The sequence below is a fragment of the Asterias amurensis genome, chromosome 11, assembly GCF_032118995.1.
Source record: "Asterias amurensis chromosome 11, ASM3211899v1".
NCBI lineage: Eukaryota > Metazoa > Echinodermata > Asteroidea > Forcipulatida > Asteriidae > Asterias > Asterias amurensis.
The window spans coordinates 6,277,645-6,305,157 of NC_092658.1; the positions used below are offsets into that span (position 1 = coordinate 6,277,645).

A 27,513-nucleotide genomic window follows, 5' to 3' on the forward strand; every position below is an offset into this window, starting at 1 on the left:
AAAGATTTATGCCATAGTTTCACATTGCACATTCTCTGAGGACTTAAGATTGTTCTGCACTTCCAAAATGGATGGTAATGGCTGGAATAATTTGTAATTTGAAAAGAAAGTTGACGAATAAATGTTGACCAATGGTGGTGGTACTCGTTGTGTATACAAATAATGGCGCTTGGGCTTAGCATTATAGGAACAAGCTGTTTACTGAAAGGTTTAAATGGACTTGCAAAGAAATATCAGTAAACAGCTTATTTGCATTTCCTTCGTCAACATTTTGTTCGTCTAGAATAAACAACTGTTTATGGCAAGCGAGAGTTTATAGTGTTGCTTTTCAGTGATTCATTGACAGGTACAAGGGAAGATATTTAGTTTTGGCTGGTAACCATGTTCGGCTAAGCAACATTTTTCTGTGCTAAACAAATTGTGTTCTCAACAACTGAATGAATTTGTTTATTTATTTATATGTTTTTTTAAAGAAACATTACAGAATTGGTTTTTGCTAACAAAACAGTTGCTGGCAGTGTAAGCACTTTATGTAATCCACCATATACATAAACTGACACTGACAAACCTGTAGAAGTTTGAGATCGATCGGCCATCTGGGTCACGAGAGCATAGTGAAAACTGATTACAAATTTTGCATTGCATCGATGCTAAAATAAAAACGCTCACTGAGCGATAATCTCCAAACGCGCGAAGTTAGATTATTTATTTCTCATCAAATATGACATTTCAGACAGAAATATTTCAAGGGATGATTTCAACTATCACCATCATCAGACCGTTTAAGTTTTATGTAAATCTGTGATCTTCACGATTTTTGTTTCTTACCAATTCTGTAACGTTCCTTTAATGGTTTAAATGTATTGACAACATTTTTTATTTACTTCTTAGGTTATCGCCACCATGTTTAGACAAAGAAGCCCAAGTTGCTATGCTTGGCCAGAGCATTGCGGCCTACTGCAATACACTCGACGCTGCCCACCTCAGGAAACTGACCACTCGCATCATCTCAGACACAACGCTTTGGCTGTCAAGGATATTCCGGTGAGTAAATCGACCCCTGTAGAGGCCGCTCTAACCTTGAAACAAATAATTGGCGTCCCGATCTTCCCCGATAAGTATAAGCCAAATAAATATGTCTGTTGTCGTCTCCTCCCTCATCCTTTTTTGAGGCCGCATCCTTTTTTTTACTTTTTCTTTTTTAAATAGACAAATTACTGTGTATTTCTCATTAAACTTTCTATCTTTTAAGAACTTGTAATATGTGGTGACTTTAAACTGAAGAGTTGGAGGCCAGTTTGAATTAAATGCTTGCAGCCACCTTAGAAAGAAATAAAAAACAAAAAGGCCCTCATCCTCCTCTTTTGGGAAAAACCCGGACGATTAACTGGTATTTGTTTTTACTTGGCCTTATGGTTTTGGGGTTCAAAGGCAATGCATGGTAACGTATGGTTTGCAGAACACAACGTAATTTTCTGCGTATAAGACGTGTCCTGTCATACTTTCAAAGGTAAAAAAAAAGTCTCTGCGTCTTATCTACTGGTGCGCATTATCTGATACCGATTGAGTTAATTTTAATGATCCTTTTGTGAAACTTTGTGATCCCTTTACATTAGGGTAGGTGTCAATATACCGTCACAATGGCCCCTGTATGTGTTGACGTACAAGCAGTGAAAGTCCTGTTGCTTCTTAAACGGTGGTTTGCATGAACTCCTCTTTACCAATAAGAATGGAAAAACCGACAGTTTTTTTGTATGAATATTTTTTATAATAACATGTCATTTGGTAATGAATCATTTTTAATTTTTTTTTATTTCAGGTTTGATGATTCCTCAGCCTATTTCCATTCCGATAGCCGTGATGGTTTGCTGCGAGTCTGCCGGCTGGCCCTCAGCAGTAAATACGATAAGTACGGCACTGATGGGTTTAATGCACTCTACACTAAACCTCCAATTATCTACATCAGTGCATCAGCCAGGCCTGGGCTGGGGCAGTATATATGTACACAGGTAATGTTATTACTGTTTTAAGCCGACCTCAGGTCAACCTACGATTTTCTTGCGCCAGCAACAAACCGTCGGCAACGCGCAGACAAAATATGCTCAGGTCACAACAACTGAGAAATCGTGTGCCTGCGATTGGTTCCGGACTGTCGGGATCACGTCGTACAAGTTTAAATTGTTCTACTCTTGCGACTGTTTCGTACACGGCCATATAATAATCTTTATGAATTTATCTTGTCTTTTTCTTTTTCAGCTTGGTCTTCCGCTGTCTAGTTTATGTACCGTCCCCTGCAATACTGTCTTCGGATCACAGCATACAATGGTAAACACGGCTCTCTACCCTCTGTAAATAAGCAAGTCATAGTCTCCTGACGATGACTAGAGCAAGCTAGTCGAAACGTTGAGACCAATTTAAGAACTCGCTCTGCGGTAGTGCAGTTAATAACGATCCTATAAGCTAAAGTAGTAGTCCCAGCCAATTTTCTACCTTCGCCCAGGTAGTAGTTAAAAAGCCGGACAATTCTTTTCAAAACTGAGAAGTCTCCCGAATAAATCCAATAAATCTACTCCGCGGTGTAGTAGAATAAAGCAAGACAGTTCTCTAAGAACAAACTCAACCTGGCAAGTATATACACACATGGTGTTACCGCAAACCAAATATATATTGGTACCTCACCATGCAATGCCTCAAATCATTTATAAGTCACTCTATCAGACATTATTCAAATCTAACTCACAAGTAGGTTATTGTATAGATTTATAGGTGCGCAACATTTAAAGGGAAGGTATACTTTTGGTAATCAACCTTAAAATTAACGGCAATAAAAACTTTCGGTTGAAGCAGCTTTCATTTTGAGAAACATATAACTTCCAACTATGTGTTAACTGACAGTACTGTCTCTCAGATTGTGTATTCCAATTACAGATTATTCTTTGGACATATTCACTCGTGATTTTCGGCGATGCGACCAAAAACCAAAGGCAAAGCCTTTAATATATTCAGGCATGCAACTTTTCCTTGGATCAGCTGATTTCCTCTTTTTTAACCTGAATTTCACCAATCAAAATTGAAACATACTATTCAAAATCATTAAAATTTCCTCTTTTTGGGTGAAGTACAAGTTGCAGGTCTGTGTATTGTAACAACACAGAACTTGTCTGCTGCAACCTAGCTTCTCAAACTTTTTTTTTATGATATGTTCCTTGTGTTCAGTAACATGATTGAATACTGATTATCACATCACCAAAATGGGTACCAGTCTATTTTCTTTCTCGTCTCGATTTGGTCACATTGAATTGGAATGGAATTTTAACATGTTAGTTTTATTGTAAACGTCTACATTTATATAGGATTAAAACAGACGGTATTTTTGCCTTTGAGTTCAAAGATGATATTAAGCTTCTGATTTGTTATTTATTATGCTGATTTGTGTAACCTGGACAAAAGTTTTATCACTTTATGCTTCAAATATTACAGGTATTTCGATACAAACTTTTGAATTTTAATGCTCAGACAAAATTTGTTTGTTAGGACATAGCGACGTTGGAGAGACTGATCAAGGATGACGAAGGGTCATCTAAGATTCCGTTGATGGTAGTTGCCAATGCTGGTACCCCGCTAGCCGGTCACACAGATAACCTCAACCGACTCAAGACTATCTGTGATGAGTATGGAGTCTGGCTTCACGTCGAAGGGTGAGTTAAACTCTGACAGTGCCAAGGCCGTAATAATAATAATACTACTACTACTACTACTACTACTAATAATAATTGAACTTTATACATAGTGCTTTACACACACTTTGAAGGGCATCTCAAAGCACTTCCAATGAGTCGATTTCACAACGAGTTAGGACAAGTTCTAACTTAGGACTAGTCCTAGGAGATATTAAAAAAAACGTATGGCTAGTCTTAAATAAATTGTAATTTTTTTTTCTATTTTCTCATGTACTTGGTTTTATTGTGGTGTTTTTACAATAATAGTTATCTGTATTCATATGTGTGTGTATCCCAGATGTGGGGCAACAGCTCTAAGAATCATAGTATGTTTTGGCTTTCTCCAGAAGATGATCAAAGCATACTGATCAAAACGTCTAGTTGAAACCAACAGTTCTTTTCAGAATCACCCCAACTCATTGAGAGATAGTCATTACATGGTGTTACTACAAACTTTTCCATTTTTGCTTTTGCTTTCCCCTCGCCCATCTCGATGTGTATTGTCTTGTATTTTGTTATATTTAATAATAATAATATCAATAGTGATAATATTTGATTTGATGTTCTTTGTTTGTTCAGTCACAACTTAGCAACCCTGGCATTGGGAACGGTTCCTACTTCAGTTTTGGTAAGTTTAGAGATTTTACATGGGAACAAAAAAAGTTTTAGAAAGCTTGATAATGCTCAGGCCAAGTTACTTTTTATGATTCACTCTTTTTTTTAAAAGGTAGAGTCCTTGTGACAGTGCAAAACTATTTGTTGCTCTTTCTTGTGCAAAACCTGTTTACATTTATAAACAACAGATGGTATTTCATTTTGGATAAATGGGTTTGTACATTCTTGTATGGGGATTTTTTAGGTCATTCCTGAATTTCCAAAATACTGGATCAGAATGACACTCAGGGATGTGTTTTCTCTGGTTTCTTTTAAGGAAATCTGTTTTTTTTTATACTCGGCATGCCCAGAAAAAAGAAAAAGGAAAGGACACACCCCTAGGTTTAAGAACCACCCACCCCTCTGTTTAAAGAGCACCCATTCCTCAGGAAAAAAAGGCTTTGATTTACTCATTGATTGCTTTGATTACAGGCGGCGAAGAGAGTGAACAGTTTGACCTTACAGCCTGGAGTATGGCTGGGCCTCCCTGGTGTGACCTCAGTCGTATCCTTTACAGTACATTACCTGCCAATATTCTCTATGAGATTGAGACCAAAGCAGCACTTTTCAGAGCCAACACTCCCTCAGAAGAGACTGTACACACATTTGTACCCACTGGTCTACTATTCATAGCTATAGTTATCGTTACTCTTATTCTCCACACCATGGAAAGCTTCAAGTACCATTTAAAATTCTCTGTATATTGGCACGTTGATGCTGAGGTCGCAGGTTCAAATCCCCCTCTTGTTAATTTTTCTTTGTTCAACTCAAAATAAATTTCGGCTGGTATCATTTTTCTGCTGAGCAAATTATAAGTCGTTTAGCAGATTTGCTTGCAAATCAGAACTTGAATTTGGGGGCTGATTTCACAAACAGAGAAGATTGGCAAGATTAATCTTGCAGCTATTATTGGTTTCCTTAACTAGTGATGATGTAGACGTTGTACAAGAGTGCAGATCCTGCTATGGTAAGTGATGGCCGAGCGGTTAAGAGCACCGGAAAAACAGCTCTAGTGTTTCCAGTCAGTAGAGTGTGGGTCCAAATCCCAGTCGTGACACCTGTGTATTTAAGCAAGACGCTTTACCACAATTGCTTTATGATGGGACGTAGAGCCATTGGTCTTGGTTTTTTTACGCTTGTAAAAGAACCCAGTGCACTTGTTCAAAAATGAGAAGCGGTTCGCCCCTGTGTTTCTGGTTTGCTTGGCAGCATATTGCGCCACAACACCTTGTAAACCATTCCATGGTGGTATGTAAAAGAGGTTGGTCTCTTAATTCAAACATATACCCTCATACCATGCAGGGAAATACTGAATGTTGCGCTTTCACATGTACATTGTAATGCATAACCATAAAAGACAGAATAAGAATAAACTAGCGAGAAAGCCCGTGGAGGCAAGGCCAGAAATAAGCCAGGTACAGCCTGCAGCAGCTTGTTATTACATAACAAAATACATCAACAAAGGTACTTCTATTGACAATCAGAGTGTCAATTAATGTACTGACACAAGCAAAGTGGGTGATATTAAGTAGTCAAGCAGTAGGAGGGGTAAGGTTTTTCCCTTTTTAAACAATTGCTTGATAATTCCTTTCTGATTTCTTTGTAGACTTTAGCAGCCGGTGTGGGATCTTCACAGATCCATGATCGTCTAAGTGCCTTGCCTCTCTGGCTCAGCTTACAATGTCTTGGGTACAAAGGCATCGTAGCTAAACTCAAGCATGCAGCAGAGTTGGTAAGTGTCACGCCTTTTTTTTGTTTAAAATTTCAGATGGCTTAAGACTTGCTAATCATGATATGAATAGTTTTGGAGGTGTGTTTGCAAGGAATGGAAATTATATTTAAAATGCATTGTAAAATGCATTTGCATTAAGCAACTTAATCAAATCAGGCCAAGATGTAAACGTCAACTTGAGACCGACTCCCAGGAGAGGTTTACAAGGAATCTTCCCCACCCTACAAAACCCAACACCCTACAAAACTCAACACCCTACAAAACCCAACACCCAAACTGTTGGACTCTGATTATGGTGGTATGCCTGATCCCATGTAAAGAATGATCAGTTTACTAGTGCAGACCTCAGTCCAACACCATTCAGTAACTCCAAACCCTAACTGTTGGACTCTGATTATGGTGGTATGCCTGATCCCATATAAAGCATAGTCTGTTTTCTATGGCACAATTCAGTCCAACATAAATCAAAACAAAACTTGCAGTTGAATGTTGATGTGTTCGGGATGTTTATGGATAATTTTAGAACAGCATCTAACTTCCTACACTAGTTAAATTAAGTTATTGATTTGTCTGTTCTTCAGAGTCAACATATGCAGCAAAGACTCAATTCGCTGGGATCAATCAATATATCAGTAAGTAATCAATAGCTGATTCATTTTCCTATTATTTGTAAGGGGTGTGCTTGTGAAACGAGTTTCTGGAATAAATAAACTCACTGATAAAAAAAAATTCCCACAGCTACATGAGAACTTAACAGACACAGTTAACAGAAACATCTCTTGACATGTTTTCTAAATATACAACCTTCATTTTATTTTCAATGAAAACAAAATTGTGTAATTTAAAGGAACATGACATAGTTGGTAAGAAAACAAATTGTGAAGATCACAGATTTACATAAAACTTACACAGTCTAATGATGAAGATAGTAGAAAACATCCCTTGATATATTTCTGTCTGAAATGTCATTTTTGATGAGAAATAAATGAAACTATGTTCATGCAAAATGTGTAATCGGTTAGTCACTTTTTTCTCGTGACCCAGATAGCCAATCAATCTCACACTTCCACAAGTTTGTCAGTTTATGTGTATTGTGGATTACATATAGTGCCAGCAACTGTTTTGTTAGCAAAAACCAATTCTGTAACGTTCCTTTGAAGACACTGGACACTTTTGGTTATTGTCAAAGCGCAGTGTTCTCACTTGGTGTGTCTCAACATATGCACAAAATAACAAACCTTTGAAAATTTGAACTCAATTGGTCTTCGAAGTTGCGAGATAACAATGGAAGACAAAAAAACCCTTGTCACACGAAGTTGTGTGCTTTCAGACGCTTGATTTCAAGAACTCAAAATTAAATTCTGAGGTCTCAAAATCAAATTCAAATATTTTAATGGAAAATTATTTCTTTCGAAAACTACGTTACTTCAAAGGGAGCCGTATCTCACAGTGTTTTATGTTATAATACCCCTTACCAATATTCTGCCTTTTCATTGGTTTAGAGCGTCACATGATATGTCTTGGTTTTGCTAGACGACGGCCGTGTGATACTGCATCGGTTTGTCGTGCGCTAGTCTTAATGACTAGCACATGGCGTGCAGTACCCGGACGTCCGTTGCGTGTACGAGGATGATAAATTAATAGTCTGTAACCATTTCGGATTACATGCAGAGCACAGTAAAAGTTTTTGCAATCTGTATTTGTGTCGACCGTGGATTGTAGCATTCAGGTCTGTAAAGTCTGTACATTCATGACATTACTGAGAAACGTTTGGGGTGTTATAAAACAAATATTGGCTGCTTTTACTCGCGCAATGGTTTAAACTTGACTCCCTCGGTGATCCCCGGAGTGATAGTTTTAACCATAGCACTCGAAGCAGTCAATATTTGTATACTATCAACACCTCTCCATTGAGCGTTAACAAGGGAGTTTTTACACTAACAGATGGAGATTATTTTTGATTGTGTTTTTGTTTAGGAAAAGCCACTGAAAGACAGCAACCAAGTAATATCTGAGGGTTCTCTAAAAGAGATCTTCACCAAAACAATACAGGTTTTGGTGAGTAGATTTCTTATTCATAAATACCTAAGACAGTTTATCCATTCTGATTGGTCGAGAGGGCATCACGAGGTGTTGTTTGAACGGATGATATAACACCAGTAAAAATTGTTATAACATGGGCGTGGCACGTACGCCTGCACCTGTGCATATAAGACAGTTTCTTCATTCCTATTGGTCGAGAGCAACGGCTGAAAAAGTTGTGCAACATCACGCGATATGCGCGACGCGCACAGCATCTCCTCATAAGGAGTTGTTTACCCGAGGGCCTGACCATTTCATAGCTGGAGGGGTGTTGTGTTGAAGGAAATCATTGAAAAATTATGATTTTTGCATTTATTTTACCTTTTGACAAAAAGGTATTTATGAATGGGAATCAAAGTGTGTTGAATCGGTTTTCAACTAGCGGTTTAAACCGGTCGAGGCCTGGTTCTTGATAATTTACCTCCAAGTCCAGGCCTCGTTGCGGGTTTAAACCACTTGTTGGAAACATCATCACCACACATTGATTCCCTTATTATATAACGCACTCACAGACAGTGTTTTTAGCCACAGTGAGCGGTGCTGAGCGGGCCTGCCCCAGGACTCACAATTTTTGCCCAGTACTCTGAGCAAAATACAATGTGCCGCACAGCACAGATTTCCCCTAGAATAAATCAAAACATTGTCCAATGTGCATTGATCTGAGACACGGCTGATGATACAGGGTATCAAATGTCACAGAGAAAGAACACAGTCAAAAGGCCAAGCAACTTATTGCATGAGCCCCATATTAATTTTGGTTTTTACCCATACACCGATGTGTGTTAGCACTGTATACTCAGTACTTTCCCGAGTCCTGTGAAAAAATATCACAGGCATGTTACTTGGGTGGGATTCAAGCCCACGACCCTTGCAATTCTAGGTTGCCTGGCAGCTAGAGGCAGTTCAAATCCTATGTTTTGGCAGTGGGTACTGCAACGATATAATAGATGTTAAATTTGGATCGGGGATAAAGAATATTAATTTTGGTTTTTACCCATACACCGATATGTGTTAGCACTGTATACTCAGTACTTTCCCGAGTCCTGTGAAAAAATATCACAGGCATGTTACTCGGGTGGGATTCGAACCCACGACCCTTGCAATTCTAGAGCAGTGTCTTATCAACTAGACTACCGAGGTTGCCCGGCAGCTAGCCGGGCAACCTGAGTATTCTTGAACTCTGAGTATTCTTGAACAGTTAAGAAAAACTGTGTAAGGTGAGTGTTAGTCTGTAGACATTATGTTTTTTTGTTCTACAAAAAAGTACATAGACCCTTTAAAAGGCTGATTAGTGACTCCGCAACAGAGAGTCCTCAACTTGGGGGTTTCTGAGTACATGTCTAGAAGTTGTTGAAGTTGTGAGTTTTCAAGAGAGTTTGCAAAATTGAGGCATTGTTAGTTGCGTCTACCCTCAAGAAATTTTAAGTTCACAGTCCTGTAATTTTGTCAGAGTAACTGGAGTAATTTGAACCCAGGGCTATATTGGGGATAGAATCTCTAGGGAAACAGATTGCCCTCCGACACAAGGAGTTAGTCCAGAGTTTGCAGGATCAAACAAACTTCTAGTCTTTTTTTGCTTTAACAGAGGTTAATTTTACATCTGTTAAAGCCAAAAATCTGTTCAACCAAAAATGTTTGCGAATTTATCCAGTCGGTTTCCCTTGTGGGTTAGTGCTTGGTGTTTAGTTATGATAATAGAGTTGTATTTTCTTTGCCTTTTTTCCCTTCCACCTCCCCCACTATAGGGTCAGGCCGATGTCATTTCACCAGTCATTGTATTCAAATATGGCGACAGAAGAGAGGGTCCCAGTCCAGACGCTTCACCATACACAGACAGCGCGGAGGACCAACCAATAAGCAGTCTACCAAGCCCACTATTAGATGCTTTCAATACATGGGTATGTAAGGAGTGGAATACAGTGATGGAGCCAAGTGTGTAAACATAGTTCTTTTGTTACTGGGTACTAAAATATAGTACTTTTGGTACTGGGTACTAAAACACAGATCATTGAGTACAGGGTACCAAAACACAAAACTCTGAGTACAGGGTACTAAAACAGTACTCTGAGTACAGGGTACTAAAACAGAGTGCTCTGAGTTCAAGGTACTGAAACACAAGACTCTGAGTACTAGGTTCTAAAACAGTACTCTGAGTACAGGGTACTAAAACAGAGTGCTCTGAGTACAAGGTACTGAAACACAAGACTCTGAGTACTGGGTACTAAAACAGAGTGCTCTTCATGAGTACAGTGTACTAAAACATAGTACTCTGAGTACAAGGTACTAAAACACAGTACTCTGAGTACAGGGTACTAAAACACAGCACTCTGAGTACAGGGTACTAAAACACAGTACTCCGAGTACAGGGTACTAAAACACAGTACTCCGAGTACAGGGTACTAAAACACAGTACTCCGAGTACGGGGTACTAAAACACAGTGCTCTGAGTACAGGTTACTAAAACACAATACCGGGTACGGGGTACTAAAACACAGTGCTCTGAGTACAGGCTACTAAAACAGAGTGCACTGAGTGTAGGGTACTAAAACAGAGTGCTCTGAGTACAAGGTACTAAAACACAATACTTTGAGTACTGGGTACTAAAACAGAATGCTCTGAGTACAGGTTAATAGAGTGCTGTGAGTACAGGGTACTAACACAGTACTCTGAGTATTGGGTGCCAAAACACAGTACTACGAGTACAGGGTACTAAAACACAATACTCTGAGTACTGGGTACTAAAACAATGCTCCGAGTACAGGGTACTTAAACACAATACTTTGAGAACTGGGTACTAAAACAGAATGTGTTTGAGTACAGGGTACTGGAAAAAACAGAGTGCTCTGAGTACAGGGTACTAAAAAGAGTATTCTGAGTCCAAGGTACTGAAACGCAGTATTCCGAGTCTGGGGGTACTAACACATAGTTCTCCGGTCGGGGTATGTAACTATATTTTCCAATTACAGGGTACTGAAACAGTACTCTGAGTACTAGGTACTAAAACAGAGTACTATAAGTACATGGTATTAAAAAAGAGTAATCTGAGTACAGGGTATTACAAAATAGCACTTAAGATACTGAATACCAAAACATTACTGTGATTCGGGGTACTAAAATAGTGTACATTTGCCTTACAGCTTGGCGAAGAGCTACAACGGGAAAACCCAAACGTCAAAGTGGATATTGTAAATATTGATAAAGATGGCGTCTGTCTTCGGTTTAGCCCTCTTGAGTCAGCATCATGTAAGTCACTCAATGTGTTTTGATACTTGTAAGGTTTTGTAGTGTAAGTGTGCTAGGTGGGTGTGTATTTTGACTACTTGTGTTGGAAGCATATAAAAACTTTTAAATCTGTTCGGAGTTGAATTCAACATACCAAAACGGGTTAATAGCACACCACACTAATGCTAGTTTAAACAAAAAAAGTACCCGGATCTCCGTGTTTCTCTGTGTCTTGTTCCATGATTCATAATAATATTGAAGTCTTATACAGCGCACGTATCTCCCATACAAGGTACTCATATTAACAAACAATAAAAAAGATGGGTTACTGCAGTAATGAATTTTGAGACCCAATTACATGTATTTAGCACCTTACAAGGGTTTACAAGGTGCCACAGCTGCTTCTCCTCATTGAACCAAGTCTCGCCACATCTGGGTGACAGGTCTTTTTCTTCAGCTGTGCCACGCATCTGGAACTCTCTACCACCTAATCTTAGATCTTGTCTCTGTTCCACAAAGTTCAAATCTCTTCTCAAAACTTATCTTATGTCACAGGTTTTCAAGGACTTATTTTGTTGTGTCTGTTTTTCTTTTGTTTTGTTTTTCTTTTACTGCGCCATGAACACCCAGCAGGGTGGATATGTGCGCATTACAAGTATTTATTATTAATGTTGTTATTATACCCATTTGTTCGTGTCCAAGTTGATGTTTTTCACTTGTATTGACTGTACTTCTAGTGCAGTTTGGCATGTTGATGTTCGAGTAAATGGTGGAATTTTCGTGTGACAGGAGGTTACTTTGAGCAAAATTGACATAGTTAGTGCGGACTGCTGTTGTGTAATTTTGAATTATCAGTAACTAACGCACTAAATGCGCAACAGAATATGTATCTTCTGATATTTCAGTTCAATGTAGTTTATTGCTGTACAATTTTTATCATGTTTTGGGGAAAGCAAAGTTATGCCATGAAATGTATGAAATTACGTTTGTGATATTTTAGTCAAAGAAAACCCAAGACTAAGGCTTGACCTCCCTTTTTTGGTTTCTTGTAAGTAATAAAGAATTTTGGCAATCTGACGTTCATGCTATCCCTATGTAACTGTGGCACAAGTTTGGCCGTGATCGGCAAATGGGTTTACTTGTAAATAAGCATCCTCGGCCAAAGTGTTAATTTTGTTTCAATGTTAATTTTAACAAACTATTTGTATCATATACACATTTAATTGTATTTATGAGAAACATCTACGGGTACATTTTAAAAGATTGTAAAATTTATCTAAACAAGAAGTTTTTATATCAAGAATGTTAAATTGTTTGTCGCTTTTGATACATGTGAGACTTGCACTGTCTGTATAGTTAAGAGATCAATTAAACAGTGTTATTTACTTACTTTTTTCAGTAATTGCACAAAAAAAAAATATTTAATTTTTTTTATTTTACCAGATCGAGGAACGACGTCTGATGATATTGACAATTTCGTTGAAAGTCTGAAAAGTCTAATAGTAAGTTCATTCAGAGCCTTCTATCCTGGCGCTCCTGAAGCCAGGAATTCTATGTATAGAGTTACTCCCTTTTACAGGGAACTATGGTGAGGTTTGCTGTAGCACCTTGTGTCAATCTCTTTTGGTTTTTACTCCAGTTCTTCATAGAACCACAACTACTCAAAAGATATTGTGCTACTTAGGCCTGGGCGAATAATTTGAATATCCGGGTAATGGCGAATAGCTTTTCCTATCCGTAACCGCGAATGCCTTTTTTTTTTAACCGGATATCCGCATAGGGCGCAAATACCTGTTTACAAACTGGATAATTCTGTAATTACAATCGAGTAACCGGCTATTCTTTAACTATCCGAATATCCGCGGACGTCGGGCGACAACTGATATGAATGTTTTGTCTGAATCCTTATGAAACTTCTATTAAGACAGCATAAAACAGCAAAAATTAAGTATTTAACTATGCTCACCTCCATGAAGAGTTAAAACAATGACATTTCTGACGTAATTTGTTCAAAGATCACACAAGTTTTCCTTCACGTAGAGTAAATTACGATCGAAAGAAAAAGCAAATCGCCATCTTTAAATTAGATCCGGTTTTTAAGGAATGAACCGAGTGACACTGTCTAAAACTAATATGATCAATCCGCCCATAAGATCTCATTTTCTTTTTTTCTTTTTTAAATAGCGCCCTCTAGCAGCGAAAAAAACTATTCGAATATCCAGTTAATTTCGGATAGTTGGCCAGCGGTATCCGAATAACAAAATTTCACTATTCGCCCAGCACTAGTGCTACTGCAAACATCGCCATTCCAATGTGAAGGCATTTTATTTTATTTTTATATATTTTTTTTTTAAATCTTGAGACATATACAATAGTTACAAGTTGTACAGGGGCTGTCAAGGTTTAAACAAAAGTATAAAAACTGTCATCAAAAAATGTATACAACCAGACCCCTGCCAACGACAAAAATGTAAGTATACAATATAAACAGGAGATTGCACTGAAACATTTAAAAATCACACAAGAAAACATTAAAACACAAGCAAACCATCAATGCTAACCAGAGCTTCACAAAATCTTAAAATGTTGTGGAAGTGATCTGGAAATCATTCTTTTTCCACAGCTCAAATCCCACATGTATTTGTTTTTGTACCGCTTCTGAAATTATTATGGGAAAGCTCCATAAAATAATTTCTGCCACAAAAAAGTTTGGCCACAAAAAGTAAATATCCTTTTCAGTGAGCAAGTATGTGTACACTGAACTATGTAGGTCATTAAACTTTCTATTCTATTCTATTTTAAATACAAAATACATAGAGGTATCAGGTTTAAGTGGGAGTGTCGTGGCCGAGCGGCTAAGAGCACCGAATTCAAACTTTGGTGTTTCTGATCAGCAGAGTGTGGGTTCGATTCCCCAGCCGTGACACTTGTGTCCTCAAGCAAGACACTAAACTTTCCTTTGGATGGGACGTGAAGCCGTTGGTCCCTATGTTGTGTAAAACGCATGTAAAAGAACCCAGTGCACTTATCGAAAAGAGAAGGGGTTCGTCCAGGTATTCCTGGCTGGATTGGCAGCATATTGCGCCACATCACCTTGTAAACCATTACATGGCGCTTAAGGATTAGGTCTTATATCTCAAAAATTAACCCCACTCCTTGCAGTAATAATACCTGGCGCTTTGTATCCTTTGGCAAAAGGCGCGTTATAAATACGGTTATTATTATTGTTATTGTTTTTATTGTTATTATTAAGTTACCAGAGGAAAAGGATGTGTCTTTTTAGTCTCCCCTTAGTGGAGCTTTCCCACAAAAGGGAGTGGTCTAGGCACCATATTAAGACTTGCAAACTTGGGCTCTGACTTTGGCTTATGCTTTCTTCTTAAGATTTCCTACACCAAACGAAGCCGGAAGTCGGGAGACCGAGCTGAGGTTTTGAAAAAGTCCTAAACCTTTTTTTTTGTCTTTCTCTCAGGAACTCTTAAATTTCACAAGTGAACACAGATTTGAGTTCCAGGAGGCTGTCGAGTCCAGAGAGAATCTTTTATTCGTTGACCTGCTCTCCCACGGAGGCCTCGGTGTCGTCCAGTAAGTTCACTTTTATTTTATTCTACTTAGTTTGTGGTTTGTGGCCTAGCGGATATCATAGGACCACCGAACTCAAGCTCATGTGTTGTTTCTGATCAGTAGAGTGTGGGTTTGAGTCCCAGTCGTGACAAGACACTTTACCATTATTGCTGTGTCATTCGGATGGGACATAAAGCCCCTTGTGGAGTATGTAATGCACGTTAAAGAACCCCGTGCACTCATCATAATAGAAGGGGTTTTCCCCTGTGTTCCTGGTCTGATTGGCAGCATATTGCACCACAGCACCTAATAACCATTACATGGTGCTACAGTATAAAGGGACAGGTCGCATCTTGACCAATCACAACCCATTGCGCAACCAAAAGTCTGATAAGTAAAGTGCGACATGCATGCGTGTATGCTTGTCGCGCGCGGCAGAGTTGTGCGTAATTGGAGAGGCTCACGTGTTCTTGCGCAGGGGGGGGGGGGGCTGGAGCCTAATGGATCGGTCTATTGCATTTAGTATATTTTGTCATTGTTTTATGTTTTGTGCATGAAGGCTACAGCATCAGGCTATATGTCTTGTATTATTATTACTATTATCAATATTTTCAGCTGGGACAATTTCACAAAGCAATGAAGCTCATCGCTAGACAAATTGTCAGTAACATAATGATTAGTATTGTGACACTTTACTTTCCAATACATGATCGATTTGCAGTTCAGATCTATCTTAGCTCTTAGTGAAACGTTGATACCTCACCCTAGTATGCCTCAAAACCCATGAGTCTCAAGTAAGAGGGTTCAGAATGGATATGGCTGACGTTAATTCGTAATGATGGTTTCCAGATTCATTCCAGAGTATTTGAACTCGGGTCAGAACAAGGAAACAGCCAATAAAGAGCTGGATAAAATCAACTCAGAGATCGTCCAGCGTCTGCAGGCCGGCGAGGGCGGTCACATCATCTCAGAGGTCCTATCAACGTCTGGTACGATAGCCGTCGGGGTCGGAGTCGTATCGGAAGGGATCACCATTGATGATGTTGTTGACCTTGTGTGGTCAACAGGGAAGGATCTTGAAGATTCATCAAAGGTAAGATGGGGTATTAACAGCTCTGGGCCCAATTTCATAGAGCTGTTAGGCACCAAAACGTGCTTAGCTTGAAATTTTTTTGTCTTGATAAAAACAGGATTACCAACCAATTTTCCACGTGATTTTCAGGGTATTGTAGCTAAAGATTATATATCTGTGGCTATGGCTGATGTTATTGCTGTATGATTGACATGGCTATGGCTTCAGGTACGGTTGCAGTTATGGCTGTGGCAATATCTAGGTTAGGTCACTGTTCTGTTGATAATGCAGCATCACTTTAAAGGCACTATGCTAATCATTATTTTGAGTTAATACCAATAGTGTCCAGTGCCTTTAAGAAACCCATTTCCCTGTGTCTTTAACATGTTTAATGGTCAGTATGATGTCTACATGGAAAGTTTGTTTAAAATCCATCCAGAGCATAAGAAAATACATATACTATTTTTTAAAGTACAGACAACATAAAGAGATATAAAAATATTTATTTAAGTACAATTTCAAAATACAAAATAGAATTACTTCTCACCACCCAGGGGTAAATAGGTACCTGTGAGGGCAGAGATGGTTCTTGTGATTGATTTAGTCGAGTAGCACATATTTGTTTCGCAGGCTGTATACTCCCCAGGGAGCTGAGATGGTTTAAGGAATGAATTAAGGCCCAGTGACCAGGGGTAACGATGTTTGAGGCGCTTTGAGACGCGGTGTGAAAAATTGTTATTATTATTATTTTTATTATTATCTTGTCTAGTTCCTTGAGTCCATGGCTGATGTTGTCTTGAAGGGGATTCTGGATGCACAGAAGGCGTTGGAACAGGAGAATGAGAACAAACTCTTGGAGGAGGTATATATGCTTAGTCATAATCAAATGCTTAACAGCTAAGCCATTTTGGCTAAGCAACAAAGTAATTAGACAGCAATCGAAGACAGGCAAATAATAAAAGCCAACAATAATCAGAAAGGCAAGAAAGAACAAAGCAAGTGTCTGTTTATCATAAATCTGTGGACATTTGTGTTTTGTGGTGAAAAAAATACCCAAACCCTTTAAGGACTCCCAAAAGTGGCGCAACGCTGATTATTGTGGTAATGGAGTCACGACACAGAATTACATGTGAAGTTATAGGAAAGTAAAGACTTATATGTAACATTTTTTTATCAACAGGGTGTGCTACGTCAGATGCCCGTTGTGTCCTCCCTTTTAAATTGGTTTTCCCCGCCCCCTAAGGAGGCAACCATTCGAGGCAGATCGCTCAATCTTACTTCAGGTAAGTCTTGGATATTGCTAGACGTTGCGGGGAAGGGCGCTATTTAGTATTAGGTGTCGTGGCCGAGCGGATAAGAGCATTGGACACAAGTTCTGGTGGTTGAGTCAACGGGATGTGGGTTCAAACCCCGGTCGTGACACTTGTGTCCATGAGCTTCTCTTCACCCAGGGTTAAAGGAACACGTTGCCTTGGATCGATCGAGTTGGTCTTCGAAAAGGGTTTTATGACCGTTTATTATAAAATGCATATGGTTAGAAAGATGATGTAAAAGTAGAATTCAATGATCTACACAAATATGCCTCGAAATTGCGTGTTTTTTTTTTTACCTTGTCCAATATCACGGTCGGCTATTTATGGGAGTCAAAATTTTGACTACCATAAATGGTCGACCGTGATAGTTCGCGACGTAAAAAGAAAACCGTGCAATTTTGAGGGATACTTGTGTGGATCATTATATTCTACTTTTAAAACATCTTTCCAACCATATGCATTTCATAACAAACGGTTTCAAACGCTTTTTATAGACCAACTCGTCTGATCCAAGGCAACCTGTTCCTTTAAAATGGGTACCTGTGAGGGCAGAGATGGTTTATGTGCATGATTAGCTTGGAGCACGGTAACTCGCAGCACCGGCTGTATACTCCCCTGGGAGCTGAGATGGTTTTAGGAATGAAATATATAGCCCAGTGACCAGGAGTAATAATGTCTGAAGCGTATTGGTTGTGACAAAGCCCTATATAAAAACAGATTATTAATGTTATTATTATTTGTAAAAGATGATTGTATGATAACAATATTAATGTTTTGTTTTATTATTTTGTGCATCATTTTAAAAAATTGTACGCATGTGTGAAAAGTTTGTAAGATATTGGTAATACTATGTCTTTTGATGCACCACCTCCTTCTATGACTGTTTTTGTTTCTGAAGAAGTATTTTTTATTTTCTTGTTTTTATGTCTGGTTAGAGATTATGTACATGCAGTTACAGCAGACCGTACTATATTGTATTTCCACCTTGCAAAATTTTAAATCTACTTATAAGTGTACAAGGTGTTACAATTTCAATTAATTTAACTTTAATGGTCCTTAACCGTGGAGGAAATTCACTATGCACACACACAATAACAAATAAACTTAACTGAAAATCAGATTAATTTATGTTTAAAAAATTGCTATAAATAATTAATAATATAATAAACCACAATAGAATCATACTGCGACCAACTGAACAACAGAAACAGAAACAGAACAAGCAGAAAGTAAGTAATGTATTATTAATGAAAATCAGTTCAAGTCACTGCTGAACACGTATTTATTCAATAAGTTCTCTGTTGTTTTTCGCTGCCTTTTGTGTTTATGCTGATCTTTAATTTTTGATTTGTATTATTGGTATTTTGTATTGTTGTTTTTCTTGTAAAGCGCTATATTAGAGCTGTTTATTTATTATTATTATCAGTTAACGCCCTGGGCAAACCTTATGAGATTGTATCTCCACCATGTCAAGTTTCGAACCCTACTTTTTAAACTGTTGTCATTGTTCAATGCTTTCCTGATCTGGTTAGGAACAGTACTGTAATCAGTTTGTCTTTCTTAATATTGATAATTAATGATTGCTTTGGTCTGAAATTTGACCCAGGTTCACTGGAGAGCACAGAGAACACCTACAAACTCCACATGCAGGTCCAGGAAGAGAAAACCTCCACCCCTCCCAGGCCCTCCGCCCCTCGTAAACCCCGCTCCACACCCACCACACCCCTCACCCCGAACTCCATACAGAGCCATCACTTCAGCGACACTGAGGGGTCAGTGCAGGGTGACAGCGAGGATCAGCAGAGGGTTCAGAAGAAGGATTTAGAGGAGTTGGTGCAACCTCAGGGATTGGAGATGACTGGGAGTAGTAGCAGCACTGTCACCACAGCAAGGTCAGACCAACACTAGGAAGAAGACAAAAAAACACTACTCGGTAGTAATTAGAAACATTGTAGGGACAACGTTGCCTTGGATCAGTCAAGTTGGTCCATGAAAAGCATTTGAAACCGTTTGTTATAAAATGCATATGGTTGGAAAGATGTTTTGAAAGTAGAATATTATGATCCACACAATGCTTCGAAATTGCATTGGTTTCCTTATTTGTTGTGAACTAACACGACGCGCCATTTTGTGGAAGCAACTTTTTTTCCTACCATTTTAGTATGTAAAATAACAGGAAAACCACGCAAGTTCAAGGCATTATTGTGTGGATTATTATATTCTACTTTAAAAACACCTTTCTAACCATATGCATTTTATAACAAACGGTTTCAAACACTTTTCATGGACCAACCCGCCCGATCCAAAGCAATGTGTCACTTTTGGATAGATCTATCAATCAGAAGACATTTATGTAGCGCCAGAATCAACAAGATATATAGATCCTACCTTGTTCTCTTCCCCTCTTGTTCGTTTTTGTAAAGTTTTTTTTCTTTTCTATTCACGTCAACAGTAGCTTTCAAGAGGTAACCCAGGAAGACATCGAAGAGTCGGCCGTCGAGAATGAAGATGACAGTGACCAAAAATAAAGAAACAATTTCATCTCATTGTAAGATCGTTTCAGGCGGAGTGAAATTGTTCAGGAAAAAAACCTGGGTCAAAAGTCACAAAGCTGTATATCTGGACCCAATTTCATGGCTCTGCTTACCGTAAGCAAAGAATCGGTGCTTACAGAAGCAAGGAGTTCTGTGATTACCTCATAAGCGTATTTCACAGGTGAGCAGGGAATTTTGGCTTGTGTATGTGCGTATTTCCTGTTACTAGGCATTCTACGCTTACACAACTAGCGCAGATGGTTGGCGCTTACACGTAAGCGGCGAATGGTGATCGTAAGTGCAAAATTCGGCGATAAGCAGAGCCATGAGAATGGGCCCTGATTTGTGAAGTTTATTTGCTAGAGCAATATGATATTTAAATTTTATGGGATTTTTTTTGTATTTCTTTTCTTAATGCGAACAGTGATAATGATTCTAAATGAACTAAAAGTAAACACACAAATTATCAGGTGAGAACATTTCACGCTTACCTTTGACGTGTCTTGGAGAATATTCTGTGTCTTATAAAAAGTTACATTGATAATTTTACAGTTCAAAATGAAATACAGACATTGGTGGAATTGTATTGTTTTAAGATCCAAGCGAGTACTTAATGTCCATATTAGAAATACCTGCAATTTTTGTTATGAACGGCGGGGGAAATATTTGTTTGTGGTTTTCAGTTTTCCTGAAGTAATTTGTCATAAAATGAAGAGGTCTTCTCTCTGTACAGATGTAGTTATTAAGATGTAAAAGGGATATTTATTTTTTTGTAGCTGGATTGTAGGAAAACGATGAATGAATGTGTCATCAACTTCGATTAGTTAATGGAAGCTTAATGCTACTTGATTGAAATTGGTTTTGATAATAAACGTAATACCGGGTTCTTATAGAGCGCTTTATCACACCCCTAGGGGGCGTATCAAAGCGCTTAGTATGTTTTGCCTACAAGTATGTGGAGCTACGTTTTGAAGTAAGAGACTTTTTACTTTATAGCACCTTGTAAGGATTTTACAAGGTTCTGTGGCATATAATGCTGCATATAATAGGAACACAGGGACGAGCCCCTTCTCTTTACGATAAATGCGCTGGGTTATTTTACATGTGCTAAACAACACACAGGACCAACAACTTTACGCCCCATCCGAAGGACGAAGTGACAAATGTCATGACCGGGACTCGAACCCACACTCTGCTGATCAGAAACACCATAGCTTGAGTCCGGTGCTCTAAGCTGCTCAACCACGACTTGCAATGATCACTCCTAAAATATCCGCTCTCAGATGCTTGCTGGTGATAAACTTGGTCAAGAGAAAAGAAAAATCAATCTGCTGTTGTAGTTACTGTTTAGACCAAGTTCATACATTTGATATTACAAAACAATTAAATGCATCTCTATCGTCGTTTTCTTATATATAACGACAACAAAAACACTGAAGATTTTGAAAATTAAAGAATTTAAATTAAAATTATAGTAATGATGTTAAATTTGCATCGGAATAAAGAATATTAATTTTGGTTAAAACCAAAGTTAATAGTATTATTGATATTGATAATTAAAGCGTTTTGATGAATGTGAACTAACATTAAGCATTAGTTGCTAACATGCGAACATACCAGCAGCAGTTTGGTCACATTGCCATTGCTGTACCTTATCTTGATTCATTGAGTGTATACATACCAACAGCAATTTGGTAACATTACCATTGCTGTACCTTATCTTGACTCAAAGAGTGTATACATACCACTAGCAGTTTGGTCACATTACCATTGCTGTACCTTATCTTGATTCAAAGAGTGTATACATACCACTAGCAGTTTGGTAACATTACCATTGCTGTACCTTATCTTGATTCAAAGAGTGTATACATACCAACAGCAGTTTGGTAACATTACCATTGCTGTACCTTATGTTGATTCAAAGAGTGTATACATACCAACAGCAGTTTGGTAACATTACCATTGCTGTACCTTATCTTGATTCAAAGAGTGTATACATACCATTAGCAGTTTGGTCACATTACCATTGCTGTACCTTATCTTGATTCAAAGAGTGTATACATACCAACAGCAGTTTGGTAACATTACCATTGCTGTACCTTATCTTGATTCAAAGAGTGTATACATATACCAATAGCAGTTTGGTAACATTACCATTGCTGTACCTTATCTTGATTCAAAGAGTGTATACATATACCAATAGCAGTTTGGTAACATTACCATTGATGTACCTTATCTTGATTCAATATAAGGTACAGCAATGGTAATGTGATTCATAGAGTGTACACATACCAACAGCAGTTTGGTAACATTACCATTGCTGTACATTATCTTGATTCAAAGAGTGTATAAATACCAGCATGACCAGCAGCAGTTTGATCATTAAATGTTATTTATTTAAATTTGTTGATTTGAATTTGTTTATAAAATGTTTAGTTGTAGTCCTGTGTTTAAACACAATGTTAAATATATGAGTTAGTTCGTTTCTCATAGTTAAAAGTTAAAAATTTTAAAACTTAGTTTTGGCTTTTAAATGTTTGTTTAGTAAATGAAATCGTACCAAAATATGATTACCCGGTATACAAATATTGGATGCATAATGAGTGCATTGTAGCAAAATAGTCGCCAGGTAATCTGGACTTTTCCGTTTCACTATACTAAGCGGTGTGAAATATAAAAGCCTGATTTCACCAAGTGATTATATTCTGTGACGAATGAAACGCATTCAATATTTGCTTCATATAACCCCAACTTGGATCTCTGTCATTTGAAACTGGTTCACAGTAAACACCAAAAACATACAAAAATTCGCTGACCCCAGGAAAAAATCCTTTTGAATAACATGAACGACTCCAACCTTGTCCCCATGACACAATGATTGGGGTATACTACATAGCATCCTATACATACCCATATTGGACTCCAATATTAAATTGTGGATGCAATGTGATTTGTGTTCGACCAATCAAATGTACGTGTTTGGTACATATGAAAGAGATTATTTTTTATTAATTTAAATATTATTCGGCAAGATTTTTATTTGTATCTTTATCCACTATTTGTAGTTTTCTGCTTTGCTTGATGTTCCAGCCCTTCTCGGGTTTGTCTGCAAATTTGTTTTTCTTGTTTTAAAGGGGAAAAAAAGCCACTTGTGCAATGCATTTGTACATTTTATCGAAATCTTGTCATTCCAAATGCTTATTTTTGTATAGCCATTTTGTTAGAGTAGTAAATAACTTATGCCAATTTGTACCTTTCCCTGCTATTATAATTTGTAAGTAGGATTTGACAATGAGCAATTTTCTTGTTAGAATTGAATGTTGTCTGGTACAATGACTTGCTTGATCACAAAAGTCACCACTTAAGATTGAATTCCTCAGACTATAGATTCAGTTGCTAAAGTCACATAATTATCGGCAAGCTATAGTCACGAGAAACAGTGAACACCCATACACAATTCTAAATAGATGTGTAGTTCACAATGGTACCAGGGTTTGCTCATCTGGGGGTTGCTTTACAAAAGCTTGTCGCCTAATCATGTGACATTAGCAACTGTCTCTATAGTCTGGTGAATTCAAATGTAAGCGGTGACTTGTGACTAAGCAAGTCATTGTACCAGACATCATTCAAATCAAACTGGCAAATGGCTCATTTGCATGGTGGGACTATATTCAGGTGAGGTTTGTAGTATCTGTATCTGTATGATCGTAGACATGTACAAACACCCATATGGGTTGTCGCAGAACAGTAGCACCATGTGTAAATCTCTTTTGAATAGTGTTTAGTTTTGAGAAGAACCAAACATACTCAAATGAGTTTTACGCATGGTGCTACCGCAAACCCTCACCTGTTAGTAATTTATACTGAAGATAAATTTTACACATATGTATGGTATTGGCTATTTAATGACAATTCTGGAATTTTTCTTTTTGAATTTTAATTTAATATATACAAAAATGAAGGAATTATATATATTCCAATGGCTGTTATTAGTTTGTGTTCTATTATTTGTTGTTAGTAGAAACTTGGTTGAAGTTTTCATGAATTGCATTGATACATTTTGCAAGAGTTTTTTTATCTGTTGCAGTTTTTTAGTTGTGCGTGAACTTCTTGAGTCACTTTGGTCAAGTGGATAGACTGCTGGACTTGCAATAAGATTGTGGGTTCGAATCCTAACAAGCTAACCGCTGTTTTCACAATGACTAAAATACATATTGTCATCTAGTTACTGAATTACAATTTCTTGATTTGTGCAATTCAAAATCATAGATGTTAAACCAATGTTTGTGAGAGAGATTGCTATTGCCAGCTTGGCGTTGTGGAAGTTTGCTGAATGGACCCTTTTCATGAAATACGTAAATTGTACATAGCGTGTGCGCACTAACATTTTGGTTGGCAAAAATGAGGGAACATTGCGCTGTTTTGTACATGGCTAATGGCAATTGTGTGTCTGCTTAGTGCACAACTCTTTGGCGTTTGCCAACCAACAGGGTCTATACGCATGAGTGAATGTAATTAGCATATTTCATGAAAAGGGTCCATTCCCTTGATTGGAAGATCATCCAAACAAACAAACAAACACACCTTGAATGTATTAACATTCCACGGATTTGTCTTATATAGAGGACGAATATTTACGGTAATTACTCCAAAAATTACTTACCATAAAAGCTTTCTTAAAGCCATTGGACACTTACGGTAAACAGTATTGTCCAAAGGCCCACACTTCGTGTATCACAACTTATACATAAAATAACAAACCTGTGAAAATTTAGGCTCAATCAGTCATCGGAGTCGGGAGAAAATAATGGGAAAACCCACTCTTGTTTTCGCACGTTTCGCCGTGTCATGCCATGTGTTTACTATAAATCCGTAATTCTCGATATCGAGAATTGATAATTGTTTCAATGTTTTCTCAAAAAGTAAAGCATTTCATGGAATTATATTTCAAGAGAAGTCTTTTACCATTACCTTCTGTAAACCCTGTAAGTTATTTGTAAATCAGTGAACTTTTATTTTTTTTTCTGTTTCGAAAGTGTACATGTATAATGGCTTTAAAGGAAAGCACTGCAGCTGCTGATAATGTATACAATTTTGAAAACGAGATTCTCTTCTAAGGAATGTGGTTTTAGAGAAGAAAATTCAGAAAAATTCAATCTGAGAAACCTGTCATGCATTAAACATTTCTCAGATCGTGTATTCCAATTCTGAATTATTCTTCCTGAGTGGACACTGCTTCAGATTAAAGACACTGGACACTATTGGTAATTGTCAAAGATCAGTCTTCTCACTTGGTGTATCTCAACATATGCATAAAATAACAAACCTGTGAAAATTTTAGCTTGATTGGTCGTCGAAGTTGCGAGATAATAATGAAAGGAAAAAACACCCTTGTCACACAAAGTTGTGTGCTTTCAGATGCTTGATTTCGAGACCTCAAATTCTAAATCTGATGTCTCAAAATCAAATTCGTGGAAAATTACTTCTTTCTCGAAAACTACGGCACTTCAGAGTGAGCTGTTTCTCACAATGTTTTATACTATCAACCTCTCCCCATTACTTGAAATCAAGAAAGGTTTGATGATAATAACTATTTTGAGTAACTACCAATAGTGTCCACTGCCTTTAAGGCAATTATTGAAAAAAATTATACCACATTTTGAAATGAAATTTTCACAGGTTAGTTTTACTGTACATCTACATTTATATCTAGGATTAAAACAATTAAACAGTTCCAAAAACCAATGGTAAACTTTGCCTTTAATTTAGAATTGTTTCTCAGAATTAATGCTGCAATTAAAACAATTGTACATGAAATAGAATTGTTAAACCTTCACTGAGAGACCACACCCCAAAGTACAAAAAATGTATAATATATTCAGGTTTCAAGTATTTTATGAAGCCAGTGGCACAAATTTGTTACGCTCTGTAAAAAAAAAGTGTTTTTTTAGCACTTTTTAAGTTCAACTCATCCGTTTGTTAGCAAGGAAACTTGCTATTTTGCTATTTTCTCCTGAAGATGAGCAGAGTATACTGTTTAAAACATTGAGACCAAACTGTCTCTTTTCAGAGCAAACACTCCCTCAAAAGAGAAAAGTTGTACCCGCAAGTTTACTATTATGTATAGTTTATTCTTTGCTAAGTATTGTATTCTCTGTTTAGGCTCTGTCCAAATTTTGGGCTGCTGCTTGTTTGTTACATGAGCAAGCGTTGGAACACAGGATGTCTAGAGCAACCATTGTAGACACCAATAAGCTATTTGCGAGTTACAGTTGGATATGAATGTCTGGTATACATGTATTTACTTGCTTAGTCGCATGTTGCTGCTATCAATTTTGTTGTTAAACCTGAGTTAAGTTTGAATTCCTCAGACTATAGAGAATGTGGCTATGTCAAATTATTTGAGACAGGCTAACTCAACTTCTCCCCCACCATCTTGTTATGGTACGCCTGCAGCCGGCAACTAAGTCATTACACCTGGGGTCGATTTTACTAAGAGCCCATGCCATCTGCCACAGACCCGCTGGGTCTGTGGTGGCTGACGCCGGGGCAGACACGAGTATCACGTGATGGCTAATCGAATTCTCTCTTGCAAGTTTTACTTACACGTGCAAGCTAAATCGAACGCACCCTCTATAGTATCAGGAATTCAAATTTCATTGGCAACTGGTAATCAAGCAAGTCGTTGTATTAGACATTATTCAAATCTAGCTCGCTAATGACTTATTTGGACACGCCCTCGTTGACAGCTTTATGAATGACCCCTGACATGCCATGTGCTTAATATTTTTCTGTAAGATAGTCTTTTTCTTTACGGTGAATTTATGAATGGAATAATTATTCGGTGGAAGGTTAAGAGCAACCCAGGCATGATATTTGGTCCTGGGGGAGAAACAACTTGTAGGAATTTTCTTATTTAAGTACAAGGGCTGATCAAATTAAATATAATGTAGGTTTTTAATCACAGTTTTTCTGATTTATCAAAGGGCAACGATATCTGAAATTCGGCTGAAGTGGGAAGAACATCATGCCTTGGACAACCATATGATATTATTATGTTAATAAAGGACTGGGAATAGTCCGTTATTTAGGGTGCAGTTAACAACTATGCAGAGCTGCCAGCATTAGCAATCAAGGAGATTTTGTACTACTGTTATCGGGGAGATATTTAGAACTACATTCAACAAAATAAGGAAAAACTTTCGACAATCAGGGAAACTTTTCTGTCAGTCGGAGAACATGGAAAGATTTGTGTTTTTTCAGGGAACTTTCTGCAGAATATAGGACTAGTCGGCAGCTCTGATTACTTGTTGGGAATAGCCTTAAAGGGATATTAATTGTTTTGGGATAATTTTGTAGTTTTCCAAAGTTATACGATTTTTACTTTAGTGAATAAACAAAAAGACTGAACACTATTAGACCATAACTTAGACTTTGTTCATGCAGGCACGATTTGAATACAGCTCAGTTGAAGAAAACATTCATTGTTTACCTTTTACCGGGATTGTACCATCTGATTGTTATCAAGTGATATAGAAGCAGGGCACATCTCAAAAACTTGTTATTTTCATAACTTGAATTTGGGTTGTAATTATGATACAAAATGCCCAATTTCTTACAT

At 37.7% G+C, this 27,513-nt stretch overlaps 1 protein-coding gene across 2 annotated transcripts in view; it reads left to right on the forward strand.

Moving 5' to 3' along the window:
* The window catches only part of LOC139943661 (putative pyridoxal-dependent decarboxylase domain-containing protein 2), a 31,212-nt gene extending 3,705 nt beyond the window's left edge, over positions 1-27,507 (forward strand). For both annotated transcript variants that reach the window (XM_071940392.1, XM_071940393.1), the window contains 19 exons: positions 892-1,044; positions 1,820-2,009; positions 2,257-2,325; positions 3,535-3,698; positions 4,299-4,347; positions 4,806-4,877; positions 5,311-5,340; positions 5,980-6,105; positions 6,687-6,737; positions 8,083-8,163; positions 9,933-10,085; positions 11,325-11,430; positions 12,853-12,911; positions 14,882-14,994; positions 15,823-16,066; positions 16,815-16,907; positions 17,226-17,328; positions 18,965-19,250; positions 19,811-27,507. In XM_071940392.1, the coding sequence (XP_071796493.1) occupies positions 892-1,044; positions 1,820-2,009; positions 2,257-2,325; positions 3,535-3,698; positions 4,299-4,347; positions 4,806-4,877; positions 5,311-5,340; positions 5,980-6,105; positions 6,687-6,737; positions 8,083-8,163; positions 9,933-10,085; positions 11,325-11,430; positions 12,853-12,911; positions 14,882-14,994; positions 15,823-16,066; positions 16,815-16,907; positions 17,226-17,328; positions 18,965-19,250; positions 19,811-19,886 (2,218 nt within the window). In that variant the 3' untranslated portion in view covers positions 19,887-27,507. The remainder of the gene's footprint in view (positions 1-891; positions 1,045-1,819; positions 2,010-2,256; positions 2,326-3,534; positions 3,699-4,298; positions 4,348-4,805; positions 4,878-5,310; positions 5,341-5,979; positions 6,106-6,686; positions 6,738-8,082; positions 8,164-9,932; positions 10,086-11,324; positions 11,431-12,852; positions 12,912-14,881; positions 14,995-15,822; positions 16,067-16,814; positions 16,908-17,225; positions 17,329-18,964; positions 19,251-19,810) is intronic.
* The last annotated feature ends 6 nt before the right edge of the window (positions 27,508-27,513 follow it).